Raw genomic sequence first — 19,589 nt, 5'->3', positions numbered from 1 at the left:
GCTGCCTCTGACTTGTCCGGAGTCGGCAGCGCATATTGATGACGCAGACGGAGCGTGATTGGCTAGGGAGGAGAACCGCGGAAGGACTGTGGGGCTGGGAAGAAGTGGGCGGGGCTTCGGGGCTCTGAGAGGAAAGGTCTGTGAATAGCTCAACTGTTGTTCGTGTGTGTGTGTGTGTGTGTGTGTTATTTTTTTTCCTCTTCCTGTGAGCTCAACTGTTGTTCGTGTGTGTGTGTGTGTGTGTGTTATTTTTTTTCCTCTTCCTGTGCTCAGATTATCTTTTCCTGAATCTTGAAAAATCACGGGAATGATAAAAGGTAATCTGAAATTTGACATTTTCCTTGGATCTCTAAAAGTGGCTTTGCCCATCTAAACTAAAAAACGCCAGAGAAGATAAAAACAACCAAGTGATGTGTAATGTTTCGTAGTTTATAGATGGCTGTCTCGTGCGTTATAGCGCTCAAATCTCGTGAAAAACCGACTGATCTCGTTTTCACTTTCTCCATCTCCCCTCATCTCATTGGCACCAGACCTCGATCTATTTCAGAAATCCTAGAATCCAGGCCCTTAGGCCCATCCGTCCTTGCCAAGTCCATGGCTTACTACTCTACCATCATCACTCAACTGGACAATAGCAATGATCCCCTATCATTTCCCTGTCTGCATCTCTTCTCCCTCCAATTCAGTTTTCTAATGAACTAAACTGGCCTGATCATTTTCCCGCTTAAAAGCCTCTCCTTGCCTGGTTGCCTGCAGGTTACAGCCAGACTCCTTATAATGGCACCAAAATCCTTCAGGATTTCTCAATTTCTCTCCACCTACGCCCTGCCTGCCTGGAACATTATATACCTGAATAATTAAGTCAACATTGAGCCCAGAATATTTCACAGGTTTAGTTCAATTCAAGCACTCTTTATTAAACACTGAGTATCATCACTGATGTAGGCTCCAAAGGCACAATGGTTAATAAATTCCCTGATCCATGAAGAATTTTCACCTCTGCTAAGTACTTGCCATATTATGAGATAAGTTTTAGCATATCTGTTTTCCTACAAGATTGTGCACTAGATGCCTGGTCTCTCCAACACTAGAAAATACACAAGTATTCAATAAGTGTTTGTTGAGTAAATGATCAATAAATCTTCAATTTATATCCATATAATAAGTGATATATTCAACCAACTTTTAATATACATGTACAATATTGTAGATACTGTGTTTGGCATTGAGAATATAAATAGAAACAAGGCACAGTCTTGCCTCTAAAAAGATCCGAAATAAAGAACCCATACAGGTAAAGAAAGTAAATGTAATAATACAATGTTACAGAAGCAATAATTTGTTTAATGGATAAGAGTTACAAAGGAGAAAAAATAAATTCTGATTGAGTGAAAGAAAAAGGGAAATGGTCAGAAGAAGTTTCATATAAGACATGAGTTTTGACTTGTCTTCCAAGAAAACCAGGTGTTCACCAGGTGGACAGGATGGGGAGGCACATTCCTGGCAACTCAAACAGAGGGTGCATCATGGACAAAGGTGTAGAGGCACCCAACACATTCTCTGGAACTACTAACAGTTGAGTACAGCTGGACTGGGTTGTGTGAAAAGAGGCCCAAACTGCAATAGGCGCTCTGAACTAGAAAAAAGGGACTAGATCAGAGTGAGTCTTATTTTTAATTCTAAGTAGTAACAGCCTATGGAGTACAGTTAAAGTATTATTAGGAGTGAAAATAATTTGTTCACATCTGGCGTTTGGGGGGAGGAAATTATTCAAAATGGAAAATGGCTTAGAAAGTAGTCACGGCAACAACTCTGGGTGAGAACAGATAAGGATACCCACAGTGAGGCTAGACAGCATGGAGTATATAAAGAGATGTTAAGAAAATGGACCCCCAAAGCCTGGTGACTGGATTGACAAAGAAGGATGAGGCAGAGGGAGAATTTCAGTTCATACCCAGTTTGCTGCCTAGTTGACTGGTAAGTGGCTGTCCCTGAGATGTGGAAAACCAGAAGAGAAGCAGGTTGAGGAATAAATTTACTGAGTTCAGTTAAGACACAGGTTTTTGTTTTGTTTTTAATGGTGGCAAAATGTGTAAAATTTACCATCTTAACCATTTTTTTTTAAGATTTTATTTATTTATTTGACAGAGAGAGATCACAAGTAGGCAGAGAGGCAGGCAGAGAGAGAGAGGGAAGCAGGCTCCCTGCTGAGCAGAGAGCCCGATGCGGGACTCGATCCCAGGACCCTGAGATCATGACCTGAGCCGAAGGCAGCAGCTTAACCCACTGAGCCACCCAGGTGCCCCTCATCTTAACCATTTTTTAAGTGTACAGTTCAACAAAGTATTTGCAAAACATTGTATGACCAGTCTCCAGAATTTTCATCGTGCAAAACTGAAACTTTATATCCATTAAACAACTCCTCCCCATTTCCCCTTCCCACTGGTTGGCTTTTTCACTTAGAATAATATCAGCAAGATTTGCCTAACATATGTGTCAGAATTTTCTTCCTTTTTAAGGCTGAGTTATATTCCGTTGTATATATCATTTTGTGTACCACATTTTCTTTATCCAGTCATCTGTCAATGGACGTTTGGAATGCTTTCACATTTTGTCTATTGTGAGTAGTGCTGCTGGTTACATGGGTATACAAATAACTCTTTGAGACCTTGCTTTCAGTTTTGTTAGATATGTACCCAGAAGCAGAATTGCTAGATCATATAGTAATTCTAGTTTTAATTTTTTGAGGACCCTCTGTTTTCCATAGCTGCTGTACCCTTTTAGATTCCCACCAACAGGGCACAGGAGTTCTATTTTCTCTACATTTTCACCAACATTTGTTATTTTCTGTTGTTGTTTTGGTATTAGCCATCCTAACTGTGTGGGGATTAGTTGTTTTGAAGGTACTGTGGGACATCCAGGTGGAAACATCTAGTAAGCAGTTGGATGTATGATTGTGGATTGCAGAAGAGAAGTCTGATAGTTTGGGAATTATGAGCAAATGGGGGTGCTTGAGATTGCTTAAAGGCAGCACAAAAAAGAAAGACAATGAGCGTGATGGACAGATATCTGAGCAACATTTCCAGGTCTGCTAAAGTAGTGAAACCAGTGACTTATGGGGGAAACAAGTTTGAAAGAGGACAGAGTAATTGACAGTGGTAAGTGTCAGAAAAGTGAAAAATGAGATGGAATCTAAAAAGGGGGGAGAAAGAATATGAAATTGCGGTCAAAGAAAATAGCCTGGCCCCTAAAATTCAAGGAAGGCACAGTTTTGTGATATAATAAGATCCAGAGCACAGCCTTGAATGTGGACTGACAAAAGTGGAGTAAATGGAGGTTGCTGAATAATTAGATTCTAGAAGGTCAAAATATATCAGGCAAGCAGGATATGCAAGTTGCTCATGATGCCAAGTGGTAGAGAAAAAGGAAGATTGTGCATCAGATTCCAACATTATCTCTGTGAATGAGGGGACCTGAAGAGGAAAAGGTAGAAGTAGTAAATGAAGGTGCTAAGTACTGGCAAGGAGGAGGATATTTACAGGAAAGTGGAACCATAATGGTTCAGAGGTGGCCCACATGAACCAGGGATATGACAATGCTGCCTCCCAGTTCTACAGTAGAATAGGGTGAAAGGAAGTGGTGGGCATCTGGTATAGAAAGAGTAGGAGAAGTGCTGCCCTCGGAAGGAAGTTAGATTTCAGCTTCAGTGAATGAGTAAAGACATCCTTCTGCTAAAATATTGAGAATATTGGACGTGTATATAAAATAGGCACCAAGAGGTAAATGTAGAGTTGAGATGTAGGCCTGAAGACACGGGGAGGGAATAAGCACAGAAAATGTGAGGGAATGATACTAAAAGTGTTGACAAAGAGTGACTAAGAATGAGGAGATGTGGAAGACCCTGGAAGGTTGTGTATTGCATGACCAGTATGGCCACATGGAACCCCAGGGCTACCAGCTCATGAAGGGACTCATAGGTCACATGGTAGGAAGTCTGAGTTTTACTTTATGTGTAACAGGAAGCCACTGAAATGTTTGTGTTGCTTGAAAGGCAGTGAGGCAGTAGAAATGGAAGGAATTAGACAGATTTGGGATATATTTTACAGGGAGAAGAACTATGAGTCTGGCTAGTAGGCTTTCTTAGGTGTGAGAGGACTCATAAGGGAAAGAGAGGAATCAAGGATCACTCTTTGGGTTTTGGCTGGAACAATGTTGGATGATGGTTATTGATACTAAGAGGGAGTGTGGGAGGGGGATAGGACAGGTTTGAGAGGGCAGTTCACAAGTTCTGTTTGGGGATAAATTTCCCATGCCTATTAAATATCCAAGGGAGGCATCAGGGAAGCATTGGAGTAAGCGCAAGGAAAAGTTGAGACTGCAGATGGAAAGCTGGGAGTCATTGACTGTCAATGACACATATCACATAGGTGGTATTAAAAGTCATGGGATTAGGGGTTCTGGCTGGTACAGTCTCTTAAGCACCAAGCTCTTGATTTCAGCTCAGGTTGTGATCTCAGAGTCTTTTTTTTTTTTTAAGATTGTATTTATTTATTTGACAGAGATCACAAGCAGGAAGAACAGCAGGGGGGGGGTGGATGAAGCAGGTTCCCTGCTGAGCAGGCAGCTCAATGTGGGGCTTGATCCCAGGACCCTGGGATCATGACCTGAGCCAAAGGCAGAGGCTTTAACCCACTGAGCCACCCAGGTACCCCACTGATCCCAGGGTCTTTTTTTTTTTTTTTTAAGATTTTATGTATTTATTTGACAGAGAGAAATCACAAGTAGATGGAGAGGCAGGCAGAGAGAGAGAGGGAAGCAGGCTCCCTGCTGAGCAGAGAGCCCGATGCGGGACTCGATCCCAGGACCCTGAGATCATGACCTGAGCTGAAGGCAGTGGCTTAACCCACTGAGCCACCCAAGCGCCCCTGATCTCAGGGTCTTAAGATGGAGCCCCATGAGAAGACTGTGTCAGGATACATGTTCAGTAGGGAGTCTGCCTGAGATTCTCTCCTTCTCTGCTGGTCCCTCCCTCTGCTCATGTGCTCCTTCTCTCTCTCTCTCTCCCAAATAAATTAATTAATCTTTAAAAAAAAAAGTCATGGGACTGGATGAAATGACTCTGGCAGACAGGTTAGAGAGAAGAGAGAAGAGAATCCAGGAAAAACCCGTTTCTTGCTGTCAGACATTATGGTGGGGTCAAATGGATTTCTGCTGAAATTGCTTGCTTAAGATAATCAGATTTACCTTATTTCAATGTGATTTGTACTTCTTTGCTCAAAATAAATAACAATTATTTCCTATTCCTCATAAAATCAAGCACATCTCCCTTCACCTAATTTCTAAGTCCTTCACATTCAATATTTGGCTTAAGGATTTACTGAGCACTTATCTGGTGACTACAGGAATAAATTTGTGCTCACCCTTAAAGAAAGTGCAGTTTATGTGATAGTATACATGCAAGTAGATGACACAATTTTCTAGAATGAACTAGGAATATAAGATTTTGTATTAAAATATATCAGAATGTAGAGGAAGATGGATAATTGGGGCTTAATTCCCCGTTGAAGTATCTAGAAAGGAAGGAAAACTCTACATTCAGGTCATTCAATGGACAAAAGGCCTAAACCATAGCATAGCACCATTTTGTCTCTAATATGTTAAATGCTTTGACATTTGAAACCTCATTTAGCTTTGTTATCCTTCCAGGAAGCAGGTGTAATATGTTATTTTAACATATCAATTTACTGATGAAGAAACTGAAGAACATTGAGATTTAAGTGGTATAACTAAAGTTGTCAGGAAAGAACATAGTTGGGCCAAATGCCACTTTCATGCAAAACACATTTATGAGTACTCACTATCTATTAGCTACTGAGCAAGGCACTTTTATTTGATGTTCACGTCTTGCCATCATTTTAATCATCACCTATTAAGCAACTCCTTTCGGGAGATAGATACATTAAAACTGATGCCTTGTTGTTTTTGGATTTGGTTTTGTCTTTTTTTTTTTTTTTAAGATTTTGTTTGCTTATTTGACAGAGAGAGACACAGCAAGAGAGGGAACACAAGCCTGGGGAGTGGGAGAGAGAAGCAGGTACCCCACTGAGCAGAGAGCCCGGTGCAGGGCTCCATCCCAGGACCCTGGGATCATGACCTGAGCCTAAAGCAGAGGCTTAACAACTGAGCCACACAGGCGCCTCTGCTTTTTTTTTTTTTTTTTGGCTGAGAACCAACAACCCACACGCGTGCACACACACACACTCTGATAAAATGGAAAACAAATAAATATAGTCAGAATCTATGGAATATTGTAGTTTGATAAGTTCATAAGTTTATATAATATCTTCAAACTATCTATCTTTGAATTCTTCCCTGGTGAATAGAGAGAAAAAGACATCTTTAATTAAGGAAGTTTATCCAGGCAAAGAACTCAGTTTAAAAGCAAGGAAGGAAGAGGCCTTTTCAGAGTGGTTATTAGTGATTTATGGGCTTCTCTGCTTGTGAAAATCTTTATTTTCAAAGCTTAGCTGCAATGCTACCTCCACCATAAAGGTGATTCTGATGCTTCAGTAAATATTCATCAACTCTTCTGTTTAAGTAGAGTCCTGAAAGACCAGCTTATTTTGGGCAGCTGAACGGAGCAAGATGATTCTCAGCAGAAGGCAATTGTCTCTTCCGCGAAACCACCAAAGTTCATTATAGACTCATGGATTAAGAAATAGACAGGACTATGAGCTTGCGTTATGATACTGTGAAGCAGAATGCGAAATCTTCATTCCATTACTGTCAGTACAGGCCAAGATCTACTGCGTGTTAGGTACCATATCACAAAAGTGACGTATAAGAAGATGACCTGTTTGAAAGAGGACTTCATCTAGTGAAAAGTCCTAGGGAAACAGATATATAGTCAAATAATCACTATAGGATGTGATGGGCACAGGCCATAGAAGCAACAGGGTGTTAAAGAGTATACTACCCTACCCACCTTCCAATCACGCTGACCTCTCCTATATCCTCTTTCTCACTTCTTCCACCCCAGTTTATTTGGGGTTCCTTGAATGCACCAAGTATGTTTCTGCCTTAGGGCCTCTGCACTTCCTATTCTTTCTGTCTGATAGGGCTTCACCCAGAAATCTACGATGGCTTACTTCTTTTCTCCATTTAGCTCTCTACCCTTAGGTCACCTTATTAGAATAGTTTTCCCCTGACCATTTGATATGAAATTGTACCTAATCCCTATTTATCATTCTTTCCTAGGTCCCCCATCCTACTCTTATTTATAATCCTTATCACAGCTTGGCATGCTGTACATTTATATGTTTATTTTCTGCCTTTCCTCATTAGAGTGAAAGCTTCACAAGAGGAAGGACTTTGATTTACTCACTGCCGAATCTACATAGCTTAGAAGAGCCCCTGGCACATGGTAGACTCTTCATAAATATTTATAGAACAGAGAAATGGAAGGAGATAAAATGGAATTCAGGAAAGATTTCACAATGCTGGCCATACCTTATTAGAATTTCGAACTATGCAAAGGATTATCCTAATCAGGTAAGTGAGACTGGGCCTAGCAATTGAATCTTCAAAGGAAGGTGGTAGTGGGTGGGTGGGGGATTAAAACCACAGGATTTGTTTAAATAATTGGAGATGATGTGCCATTTTTGGGATGTAAACATTTCCTTTGTGTTTCTATTAAAGCATATCCACCTTTTACTCTTATAGGGGAGTGAATTAAGACCCTTCGGACTTTCTCAATAAAGTGAGAGCTCTTCAAGGGTAAGGACTATGCTTTACTCCTATCTTTACTTTCTGGGTTCTTAAACAGCAGATATTCAATAATTGTTATATGAAAAACAATATCTAGTGACTGGACAGCAAGTAAACCCATTGATTGATTTGTAAACTAGAATGAATTTCTCTCTGTTGAAAAGTGAGAGTCCTGTTTGAAAACTTTTGGATCAAAAGAAACTTTAGAGATCATCAAATTCAGCTTTTCCATTTTAAGGATGAGAAAAGTGAAGCAAAGAGAAGTTAATTACCTGAGGTCATGCAACTAGGTAGTCGCAGTTAAGAACTAGAACACCAATTTTGACCCATCTATCCTCTTCTCCCTGAAAAATGTGTCCAAAAGTAGCCTGAAAATGTGGCATTATCTACTAAAATAAAAATTGCACATACTTTATGATCTTGGAGAAATACTTGTACAGACCTGCAAGAAGTCATTTACAAGGTTATTCATTGTAGTGTTTTGGTTTTTTGGTTAAAGTGAAAAGTTGAAAGCAATCTAAATGTACATCACTAGGGAAATAACCATATTCGTTTTGTGATAGCCATGCTATAGGAATATTGAGAAGCATTTAAAAATGAATATAGTTTAAATATATTAACATGGAAAGGCTCTCCAAAACAGTTAAAAAAAAAAAAAAGGCAACCCGCATTATGATATACAGTATTGTACCCTTTAAGACTCTTTAATCTCAAGTTCTTCCACCAAAAGCACATAAAGTAAATGTATAGATTATCTGAGGATTCACACCAAACAGCCAACAAGGGATACTTATGCAAGGGAGGGTAGTGGATGAGGGGGTCTTCGACCTTAACTGTAATGTTTTATTTTACCAAAGAGAATGCACTTTTCATTAGCTTGACTTTCGTTTGCCCTTAAAATTAAATTTTCAACAAAGTAGGCACGAATTATGCTTTCTCTAATGAGAAACGGGAGCGATAAGGTAACAATTCTGTATTAAGGCTGACACAACCCATGAAGAACGAAAACAAGAGCTTTCATAAGATAGAAAAACAGTTGAGAAGAGAAAGAAAGCATCAGCGGGATAAGGAAACAAAGGTACACTGGCCAGCAAAGGCAATGGGATTATTAGGGGAAAGGTTGGGGGAGGGGAACCCTCGCCGACTCAGGACGCCGCCACGGGAGAAAACCACGCTAAAATGGCAAAGCGGTCTTCCACAGGGGCGGAGCCAACTACGGCGCGCAAGCGCAACCGGGCCCAGGTGGACGGCGCCGCGGAAGCGAAGCCTCCTAAAGACGCCGCGGCGCTTGGCTGCTTCTGCGCGTGCGCAGGAGCGGCGGAGCGCCGCTGGAGCCGTCTTGTTTGCAGCCTCCAGTGCCGCGGCCGCCTTTCTGGGATTTGAGTCTCGCGCTTTCTTCGTTCGCTCGCCGGCGGGTTCGCGCCCCTCTCGCGCCCCTGGGCAGCGAGGCTGGGAAGGGGTTGGAGGGGGCTGTTGATCGCCGCCTTTAAGTTGTGCTCGGGGCGGCCATGTCGGCCGGCGAGGTCGAGCGCCTAGTGTCGGAGCTGAGCGGCGGGACCGGAGGGGATGAGGAGGAAGAGTGGCTCTATGGCGGTACGGAACTTCCTGTCCCTTCTCTCACTCCCGGGTTCTCTCAGGCCTTCCCTCGCGGCCCGCAAACGGCCGGCGTCCCGGGCCCCTCATGCCGCCGCTGGGGCCTCTCGTACGGAGCCTCCTCCGGCCTGACTTAGGCCGAGCGAGGCGTGCGCGTTCCCCGGCCTCCCCTCGGCCTCCCCTTCCGCGCAGCCCGCGCCCTCACCGCGCAGTCACCCGGGGGCGGTCGGCGTGGGCGCGGGGCCGGGCCCCCGCCTCGCTCTCCTCCCCGCGAGGGCTTCCCGGCCGCCTGGTCTCCGCGCTCTTTTCCCCTATGTTTACCTCCATTCTGAGCTCTGTTGGTGTGTCTCTTCTTGCCCCTTGGCTGTAGGATATCCTCCCCGTCCCTTTCTTTCAGAAACAGTCTTTCTGTAATAATAGTTAAATAAAGTTGATGATGTAAAACTAACGTCTTGTTTCTTGATGGTCAGTTTGTATGGAATGCACCTGCAAGGGTACCTCCTTGTCTGAAAGTCGTGCTTTAAAAATAATTAATTAAGAGAGAGAGAGAGAGAGAGAGATGGAATACATTATGGCCCATAAAGAAAACCCCGAATGTCTCCTGTATTAAGGTGAAGTTTTTCATTTTTAAGAGAGTGCTCTTTAACCCACATCATTAAAAGTATTTCATGCCCCTTAGGCTTATAGTTTTCAGTTATTTCGTATGTATCTTTTTTTCCCCAAAATAAGTTCAGTGCACTTTGTACTTCCCTCTTGAAAGGGACTTGATATCTGGTTTTTAACTTTTCATTAAGTCACAGTCTCTTCTTGTCTGTTAATGATAACAAGATTTGAAAGTTAACATGTGTTCCTTGCCTAAAATGTATGTTCTTTAGTGTAGTAAATGTGCACGTTTGGGCATCATGCAGCTCCTTGATGCTGTGACTTTGACAAACTTTGATTTTGACAGACTTGTAAAATTCATTACTTTGGGTGGAAAGATTTAACATTAGTCATGTTCTTTGAAATGTAAATGTGTAGGGTTTCCTTAACAAAGATCTAGAAATAGTTCATGCCTCTTAAATTAAGCTTAATTTTATACAAGTAAAGTCTGATTTTTTTTTCATAAAAGACATATTTTGTTAAGTCATTATAAGGTGATCTAACTTTGGATGTGCTTATAGGCCCATGGGACGTGCATGTGCACAGTGATTTGGCAAAGGACCTAGGTTAGTGCTTGTGATGATCACTTCAGATTTTCATAATACTGGTTTCTTTAATAGTGGTTTGTTTGTTAATTTTATTTATTTATTTATGTATTTTTTTTGGTAGATGAAAATGAAGTTGAAAGGCCAGAAGAAGAAAATCCCAGGTTAGTGGAATTTGTTGTTGATATTTATACAGATTGTATGATATAGTGGTTCTGCAACAAATTGTCAGAATTATTTCATTGTAATCAATAGCTTGAATACAGCATATTGACTGAAGGTTCAAAGACATTGAATCCTTTAGAGTTGATTTCTATTTCAGGACCTAATCAGTTCTCTTTATTTGCTAGTAGCTTAGGGGACAGAGTTTTTGAAGTAAGGGTTTGAACACTCTTACTATTAAGTAACTTTGTACTCTTAAGTGAGCATAGTAGTGGAGTATCAACATAACCATTAGACTAATAAAAAAATTTCAAAAAAAATTTTTTTGGTTAAAAAGGAATCCTTTAAATAACTTTTTGTTATTTAGTTATTTAGTAAGGTGGTAGTGCACTTTGGTTATAATGTCAACATTTTGTATTCAAATTCAAAGTGGAATTAATGTGTTACAAGATCGATTCCTTTTGTTAGACTGCTAGAAAGATTTTAGTTTCATTTACAGAACTTGTAAACAGCTTAAAACATCTAGATTTCAGAACAGCTCACACAGACAAGTACAGGGATATGCTGACATTACTCATCAAATCTACTGTCAATGACTTAATGTCACCTAATGGGGAAGGGGTGGTTAAAAAAAGATCTTTTAAAGAATATTTGGGTTTAGAAAGTAGAGGAAGTATCACTCTGCATCCATCAGAATAGGATGGCTACCATCAAAAAGAAAGTAACAGGTGTTGGTGAAGATATGCAGAAGTTAGAACTCTCATACACTGATGGTAGAATTGCGAAAAGGTGCAGCTGTTTTAGAAAACAGTTCGTCAGAAGGTTAAACATAGTTACTATATGACCCAGGAATTTAACTTCTACAGATATGCCTTGGAAAATTGATACATATTCACACAAAAACTTATACATGAATATTCCTAGCAGCATTGTTTATCATAGCCAAAAAAATGGAAATAAAAGTCCATCAAATGTTGAATGGATAGATAAAATATGGTATATCCATATCATGGAATACTATGTGGCAGTAAAAAAGAAATGAAGTATTGATATCTGTTACAATGTGTGTGAACCTTGAAAACATTATGCTAAGCTGAAGAAGCCAGTTCCAAAGAACTGAATATTGTATGGTTTAATTACAATAAATATACAGAACAGGTAAATCTGTAGAGACAGAGTGGTTGCCAGGATTGAGGTCACGGGAAAATGGGGAGTGATTACTGATACATACAAGGTTTCTTATTCAGGTGATGAAAATGTCCTGAAGTTAGGCACTTGTAATGGTTGCACTCTTCTGTATATTCTATAAATGTGAAAAGCCATTCAGTTGAATGTTTCAAATTGGCGGGTTTTGTGGTATATGAAATCCACTTCAAAGCTGGTAGGGGCATACCTGAGAGAGACTGTGGGATCAGTTCCACAGCAATAAAGTGAGTCAAATGAATTTTTTGGTTTCCAGGTGCATATCAAAGTTTTTATAGTGGAATCTCTTAAGTGTAATAGTATTATGTTGACAAAACAATGTATATATACCTTAATTAAAAAGTATTTTCACACTAAAAAAAATCCTAACCATTGTCTGAGCTTTCAGCTGTTTTTGCTGGTTACAGGGTCTTGCTTTGAAATTGAACGCTGCTGATGATCAGGGTGGCCATTGCTGAAGGTTGGGGTGGCAATTTCTTATAAGACAACAGTGAAGTTTGCCACATTCATTGACTTCCTTTTATGAACAGTTGGTTTCTCTGTAGCAGTGATGCTGTTTGATAGCATTTTACTCACAGTAGACCCTCCTTCCGAAATGAAGTCAGTCCTCCCAAACTCTGCTGCTGTTTTTGCAACTAAGTTTAGGTAATATTCTGAATCCTTCTTTGGCCATTTCAACAGTCTTCACCGCATCTTTACCAGGAGTAGGTTCCATGTCCAGAAACCACTTTTTTTTTGCTCACCCAGGAGAGGCAACCCCTCATCTGTTCTAGTTTTATCATGACCTGCAACAGTGCAGTCCCGTCTTCAGGCTCCACTTCTCATTCTAGTTCTCTTGTTATTTCCACCACACCTGCACTTCCTTCCTCTGCTGAAGTCTGGAACCCCTAAAGTCCTCCATGAGGTTTGGAATCCACTTCTTCCAAACTCCTGTTCATGTGGCTATTTGCATCTTTCTTCATGAATCATGAATGTTCTTAATGGCATCTCGAATGATGAAGATGATGAATCCTTTCCAGAAGGTTTTCAACTTACTTTGCCCAGATCCATCAGAGGAATCACTCTGTCTGTGGCAGCTGTAGTCCTATGAAATGTTTTTCTTCAGTAGTAAGACTTGAAAGTCTAAATGAGTCCTTGATCCATGGACTGCAGAATGGGTATTTTGTTATGAGGCATGAAAACATTAATCTTATTACTGTATGTCTCAACAGAGAGAGAGCTCTTAGGTGACCGGGTGCATTGTGGATGGGCAGTAATATTTGGAAAGGAATCCTTTTTTCTGAGCAGTAGACTCATCGGTGGGCTTGAAATGTTCAATAAACCATGTTGTCAACAGATGTGCTGTCGTCAGGCTTTGTTGTTCCATTTCTACAGCACAGGCAGAGTGGAGTTAGGTTAATTCTTAAGGGCCCTAGGACTTTCAGAATGGTGAGCATTTGTTTGAGCTTAAAGTCGCCAGCTGCATTAGCCCCTCACCAGAGAGTCAGCCTCTCCTTTGAGACTTTGAAGCCAGGCCTTGACTTCTTTCCAGCTGTGAAGTCCGCAATGGCATCTCCTTCCAACAGAAGGCTGTTTTGTTTCCATGAAAATCTGCTGTTTAGTGTGGCCACTTTTATGAATTCCCTTAGCTGGGTCTTCTGGGGAACTTACTGCAGCTTCTCCATTAGCACGTGCTGCTTCACCCTGCACTTTGTGTTCTGGAGATGGCTTCTTTCCTCAGACCTCATGCACCAGCCTCTGATGGCTTCACACTATTTTTCTAAGGCTAACTCACTTCTGTCAGCCTTCATAGAATTGAAGAGGATTATAAGGGCCTTGCTCTGGATTAGCCTTTGGCCTAAGGGAATATAATATGGGGGCTTATTCAGTCTTCTCTCCAGACCACTCAGACTTTCTCTGTATTAGCAGTAAGGTGTTTTTACTTTCTTGCCACTGACGTGTTCACTATAGTTTAGCACTTTTAATCTTCTCTAAGAACTTTTCTCTGCATTTACACATTTGCCAACTGGTGCCAGCCTTCGACATGCCTTCCTCCCTAAACTTAAAGTGAGAGGCATGTGGACTCTTACCCTTAAACTCTTAGACACCTTAGAGTGTTACACATTGAACTAATTTCAATATTGTGCTTCAGGGACTAGGGAGCCTGAGGAGAGGGAGACAGACAGGTGATGGTTGGTCAGTGGAGCATTCAGTACACACACAGTATTTAGTGATTAAGTTCACCAGCTTAAATGGTTGCGATTCATAGCTACCCGAACAAGTACAATAGTAACATCAAGCAGATCACCATAACAAATACAATATTGAAAAAGTTTGAAATATTGCAAGAATTACCAAAATGTGACAGAGACACAAAGTGAGCAAACACTATTGGAAAAATGGCACTGATCAGTGATATGCTGTTATCACAAACTTCAATTTGAAAAACTTAGCTGGGAAGTATAATAGAGCAAAGCATGACAACGTGAGGTATGTCTGCATTTTTAAAAAAGTAAATGGAGGGAAGAAGTGAGACATGGAAATAGAATTAACTTAAGGGATGCTGAAAGGGATTCTTCTTCACTTAAAAATATCCCCTAATTTGGAAGTTTTTTTTCACTCATTGCTATCTTGTGAAATTTTATCATTAAAATCTGTGTATCCAACCCAGTTCCTAACCCTAATCTTACTCACAGAGTTATAATTTGTGTAGCTTATAGTTATAAAAGTCGTTAGAATTTTTTCATACCCTGTTTTTTAAATTGTTCAAGAATCAGTGTTAAATGCAGTTTTTTTGTGAGCTAATCTATTCCCTTAATTTTGTTGGTATAAGTTCTTGGTTGTAATTCTTAAAGTTTATTTTCTGATTGCACATTGTTTAATTTTTCTATATTCAGCTTGTTTAAATGTATTGGAGGGAAGTCTTCTATTTTCTCTGAGTATTACTGTCAAATGTCTTTGTATTTTTTACTAAAATTTTATTTGAAGAGCTTATAAGTTTATCCTATGGAAAATTTCAACCCATAAAGCTTAATTTTTCTAGGGAAAGCTTATAATTTTTTGTTTCTAGCATTTTAATGGTGATAGGGAATTAAAACTTAGAAGGTACTGGAGAAGGCATGTTCACCAAACCTGTGTTCTAGTATTTAGCTTGGTACATCATCACCTTGCCCTTACTGAGCAGAGTCCTTGCTATGAGAGTTCTCCCCAGCTTTTTGGTGTCTGGTTCATTGTTAAAACATCTTAACCATTGCATTATGCTGTCTCCAATTTTATCATGTTTTATTTGTCCAAGTTTTGGCTAAATATACTGTTTCGTGGCAAACTGAATTTGTTTCTGACTACCTAGAAACTTAAATAAGCAGGGGCTAAGTGTACTAAAGAATTATAGTTGTATATTTGTTTTCTTGGGTCAAGAAGTATCACAAGTAAAACAACATTTAAATTTTCAGATTTTTTTTAATAAGTACATATTAAGGTGTTTTTTTTGTTTGTTTTTTGCTTTTTTGTTTTTTTAAAGATTTTATTTGAGAGAGAGAAAAAGAGAGAGCATGACAGGGAGAGGGTCAGAAGAAGAAGCAGACTCCTTGCTGAGCAGGGAGCCATTGTGGCACTTGATCCTAGGATTTCAGGATCATGACTTGGGCTGAAGGCAGTTGCTTCATCAACTGAACCACCCAGGTGCCCAATTAAATTTTCAGTTTTTAATCCTTCATTTTTCCTTTACATGAGGATTGTATTGTAAAATACCACGTAGGGATTAAATTGATGTATATAAAAACTGCTTGGCACAAAGTAGGGTATAGAAGAGATAAGCAGAATCTAATGAAAAGATGTTTGAACTATATAAAGATCTGGAGGTTTTTCGTAGAAAACCTACTAAATATGAGTTAGTTGCTTTGTCCTTGGGTTTTTTTACTATAAAGTGAAGTTTATGGCTAGTTGCCACTATAGAAATCATACTTATTAAAATATAAGAAGCCAGTTACACTACAGTACTACAAGCTTTATTTGGTAATTAATGACCATATGCTTGAGTCTCATGAGAAAAGAGGGGTTTATTATCATATCAGTTTTGCTTTAATATGGCAAATTCAGGTATTGATTGGCCTTCAAAAAGTAATTTGTTTTTTAATGCATCAAAATTAGGCCTGGAGCTACTAATTGGCATCAAATGGAAAGGCAGTCTTATGTGAAGATAAACTTCTTTTAAATCTTAAAATGTATCTTTTATGAAATAACGTATATCCAATAGTTAGGCTAAATAAAATTAAGTGTGATGTATATTTTTAAAATAATAAAAAAAACTTGAGTTATAGACCCATTGTCAGATTTGCAATTTGACATCATTTGGCAGTTCTATTCTACTTCGAATGTTGAATATGGGTGTTATGCAAAGCAGTAGGAATAGCAGAATAGCCCACCAAGTTTTTGCCATCTTTTTTCTTTTCCAGTGGAGACAGTAATTTTAGTAAACTATCAGAGCTTTTAAAAAATACTAGTATACTCTGTCTGTACTTCTGGAAAGTAATACCAGACTTGTGCGCTTATTTCTGTTGTTTGTAGTGCTAATCCTCCATCTGGAATTGAAGAAGAAACTGCTGAAAATGGCGTGCCGAAACCGGTAACATAAGGCTTTGAAATTTAGTTACTTTTCTGTTTAAAGTCTTTATAGTAGTTTCCCCTTCACTTAGGAAGAAAGCCACAAATTGAACATGACTTTCAGTGTCCGGCGTGATCTGGACTGCTCTTATATTCTATCTCATCTGGTGCCATCAAAAGCAAAGTGGTGAGAGGCAGTAGTAGAAAGAGACTTTCCATGAAATAAGTGGAGCATGTGTGAAGGCTTGAAGCTGACTGCTATCAAGGAACTGAGTGATTGTAGCTCAACTAAAGAGATCATAGTGAACCTCATTTTCAAGGAAAACATTAAGTCCCACAGCCCAAATTTGATTGTCATAATTTTGGAACAATATGTTTTTATGTAAATATGTGATATTCTCTAACTTCAGTCATGCCTCTTAAAAGTGTTGTTTTGGAGGGTAAACACGTATTATTGGTTTTACGAATATTTTAACATTCTGATCCTATGAAAGGAAGGAAATCATTATTCTACAGGCTTGAACTTGTATACAAAAAAATAGTTTGCCTAGGGGACCTACTTTTTTGTTTACTATTCTGTGACTAACCACAAAATTGCCTTTTAGAGCCAAAACAAAGCCTTTGTAAATGGTCCCACTTTATGCTCATAGAAACAAAGTAGTTCCTCAATCATTTGCATCCAGGGACTCTTCTTACTGTAAATGAATAACAAGAATAACTGAACAGCTCCTTAACTGTTTGGTGTCTTTTAACCAGGACTCTTAAAGTTAATTGTTTTCCTCTTCATATTCTTGATAAAAATTCCTCAGATACTTACTTTTTATAATTTATGTTCTAAATATCTTAGTACAATGCCTTAGATTTTTTTTTTCAGAGAAGCAGTTGTAAATCATAGGAAAAAATACGTGAGGTGTTATTTACAAAAAGATGATGCTAAGAAAAGATTTTACTTTACATTCTTATCCCTATTTATCATGTATAACAGTTACACATGAGGTAACAGTGCTATGAAATTGTAATTTTTCTCTAAAACTGTACTTCCAAAAACACAAAATGGTTACTTTTTCAGTTACTCATATTAGATGTTGAGATGAATTATTGAATGTATTTTATAATTGTTTATGTTGGTATAGAAAGTGACTGAGACTGAAGATGATAGTGATAGTGACAGTGATGATGATGAGGATGATGTTCATGTCACTATAGGAGACATTAAAACGGGAGCACCACAGTATGGGTAAGTTGTTTTGCTTTGTTTTGTTTTGTTTTAAGATTTATTTATTTGAGAGAGAGAGAGAACGCGCACGCATATAGGCGGGAGGGGCAGAGAGAGGGGGAGACAATCTCAAGGAGACTCCCTGCTGAGTGTGGAGCCCTACATAGGGCTCAACCTTAGGACCCTGAGATCGGGACCTGAGCTGAAACCAACAGTTGGATACTCCACTGACTGAGCCACCCGGGTGGTAAGTTATTTTTAACTAACAGTTGTGTGCCTAAATCAAGGGTAGCATGCTCATAGCAAACCAGTGGTGGTTGATTCCATTGTTTTTACATATTTCCATCTTACCATGATGTGTAAGAAGTCTTAAAATTTCACTGTGAGTTTCTGGAAGAGTAGATCTTAAAAATTCTCATCACAAGAAAAAATACAGAACAGTGTGGTGATGGGTGATAAGTAACTATAATCATTTTTCAGTGTATACATATATCAGATCATTATGTTGTACACCTGAAATCAGTAATGTTGTTTCAGTTCTGTCTCATGACAAAAAGGAATTTCACCACGAAAATATTTCTTTCTTAAAGATAGTTTATTAGATAAAATGCCATGGAAGCAGCATGTTTTTGATTTCTGAAATTAAGATGTTTTCATAAATTGAGGAGTCCAATTCTTTAGTTAGAGTTAGAAAACCTTAAATTACAGATTTCATCTACATTGTTCTTCCATTGTATTATCCAAAACTGAGTTTAGGTCTTTAAAATTTTTTGTCCAATAAAAACAGTATCAAAAGTTTTTTTTTTTTTTTTGCTCTTCATAGTGTGTTTTTGAAGTTGTTAATTATTCTGTTGGCATTTTAAGATAATATGTTGTCTTAAGTTTTATAGTCTGTAAAACTGAATCTAGTGAATCAACTGTCATTAGATCATTGAGCACATGAAGAATTTTAGAGAAAGTCTAGAAGGGAATATATTAAAGTACCGAATGTGATTTTGTTACGGTGGCAGAATAAGAGTGTTTTTCTGTGGTTTATCAGATTAGATACATAATATAGTGCTTGTGCATTGGGAGCATAAACTTTTCATCAGTTGCACTATAATTCATTATGCAGCCTTATCTGGAATCAAGCAATATATAGATAAATATTTTTGAATATTTTATTTCTATACTAAAGCTATTTTTTTTTCAAAATTTATTTTAGGAGCTTAAAGGTAGCTCAGTTATTGTCATGGTCCGTTTCACACTATAGTAAGGACTCTATAATTTTATAACTCTAGAGATCAGGGTTGAGAAGAGACAGTAATGTTAGGGGTAGATAACTCTCAGTATTCTCATCTCCGCTTAAAAAATTAATGTTGGGCTTACATATAATGACATTAGACCTTTATGTTAATAGGCCTTTGCCATCTGCATTATGCAAAAGGAACACTGTAGTCATTGTGTATGTAGTAAATACTCTTCTGTAGTTGCAAATACAAATTTTATTTTTATTTATTTATTTATTTATTTTTATTTTTTTTTTCAATTTATTTATTTTCAGAAAAACATTATTCATTATTTTTTTCTCCACACCCAGTGCTCCATGCAAGCTGTGCCCTCTATAATACCCACCACCTGGTACCCCAACCTCCCACCCCCCCCACCACTTCAAACCCCTCAGATTGTTTTTCAGAGTCCATAGTCTCTCATGGTTCACCTCCCCTTCCAATCTACCCAAATTCCCTACTCCTCTCTAACGCCCCTTGTCCTCCATGCTATATATTATGCTCCACAAATAAGTGAAACCATATGATAATTGACTCTCTCTGCTTGACTTATTTCACTCAGCATCATCTCTTCCAGTCCCGTCCATGTTGCTACAAAAGTTGGGTATTCAT

At 38.9% G+C, this 19,589-nt stretch overlaps 1 protein-coding gene across 17 annotated transcripts in view; it reads left to right on the top strand.

Moving 5' to 3' along the window:
* Positions 1 to 9,071: 9,071 nt before the first annotated feature.
* The window catches only part of FIP1L1 (factor interacting with PAPOLA and CPSF1), a 79,705-nt gene continuing 69,187 nt past the window's right edge, over positions 9,072 to 19,589 (top strand). For 8 of the 17 annotated variants that reach the window (XM_044268145.1, XM_044268142.1, XM_044268136.1 and 5 more), the window contains exons 1-5: positions 9,072 to 9,360; positions 10,524 to 10,568; positions 10,672 to 10,711; positions 16,458 to 16,515; positions 17,627 to 17,730. In XM_044268145.1, coding sequence (XP_044124080.1) covers positions 9,276 to 9,360; positions 10,524 to 10,568; positions 10,672 to 10,711; positions 16,458 to 16,515; positions 17,627 to 17,730 — 332 coding nt within the window. In that variant the 5' untranslated portion in view covers positions 9,072 to 9,275. The remainder of the gene's footprint in view (positions 9,361 to 10,523; positions 10,569 to 10,671; positions 10,712 to 16,457; positions 16,516 to 17,626; positions 17,731 to 19,589) is intronic. The other 9 variants (XM_044268147.1, XM_044268146.1, XM_044268140.1 and 6 more) reach the window with 2 other exon arrangements.

The sequence above is a fragment of the Neovison vison genome, chromosome 11 (genome assembly GCF_020171115.1).
Source record: "Neovison vison isolate M4711 chromosome 11, ASM_NN_V1, whole genome shotgun sequence".
Taxonomy (NCBI): Eukaryota; Metazoa; Chordata; class Mammalia; order Carnivora; family Mustelidae; genus Neogale; species Neogale vison.
This window is presented reverse-complemented; position numbering and strand designations above follow the sequence as displayed.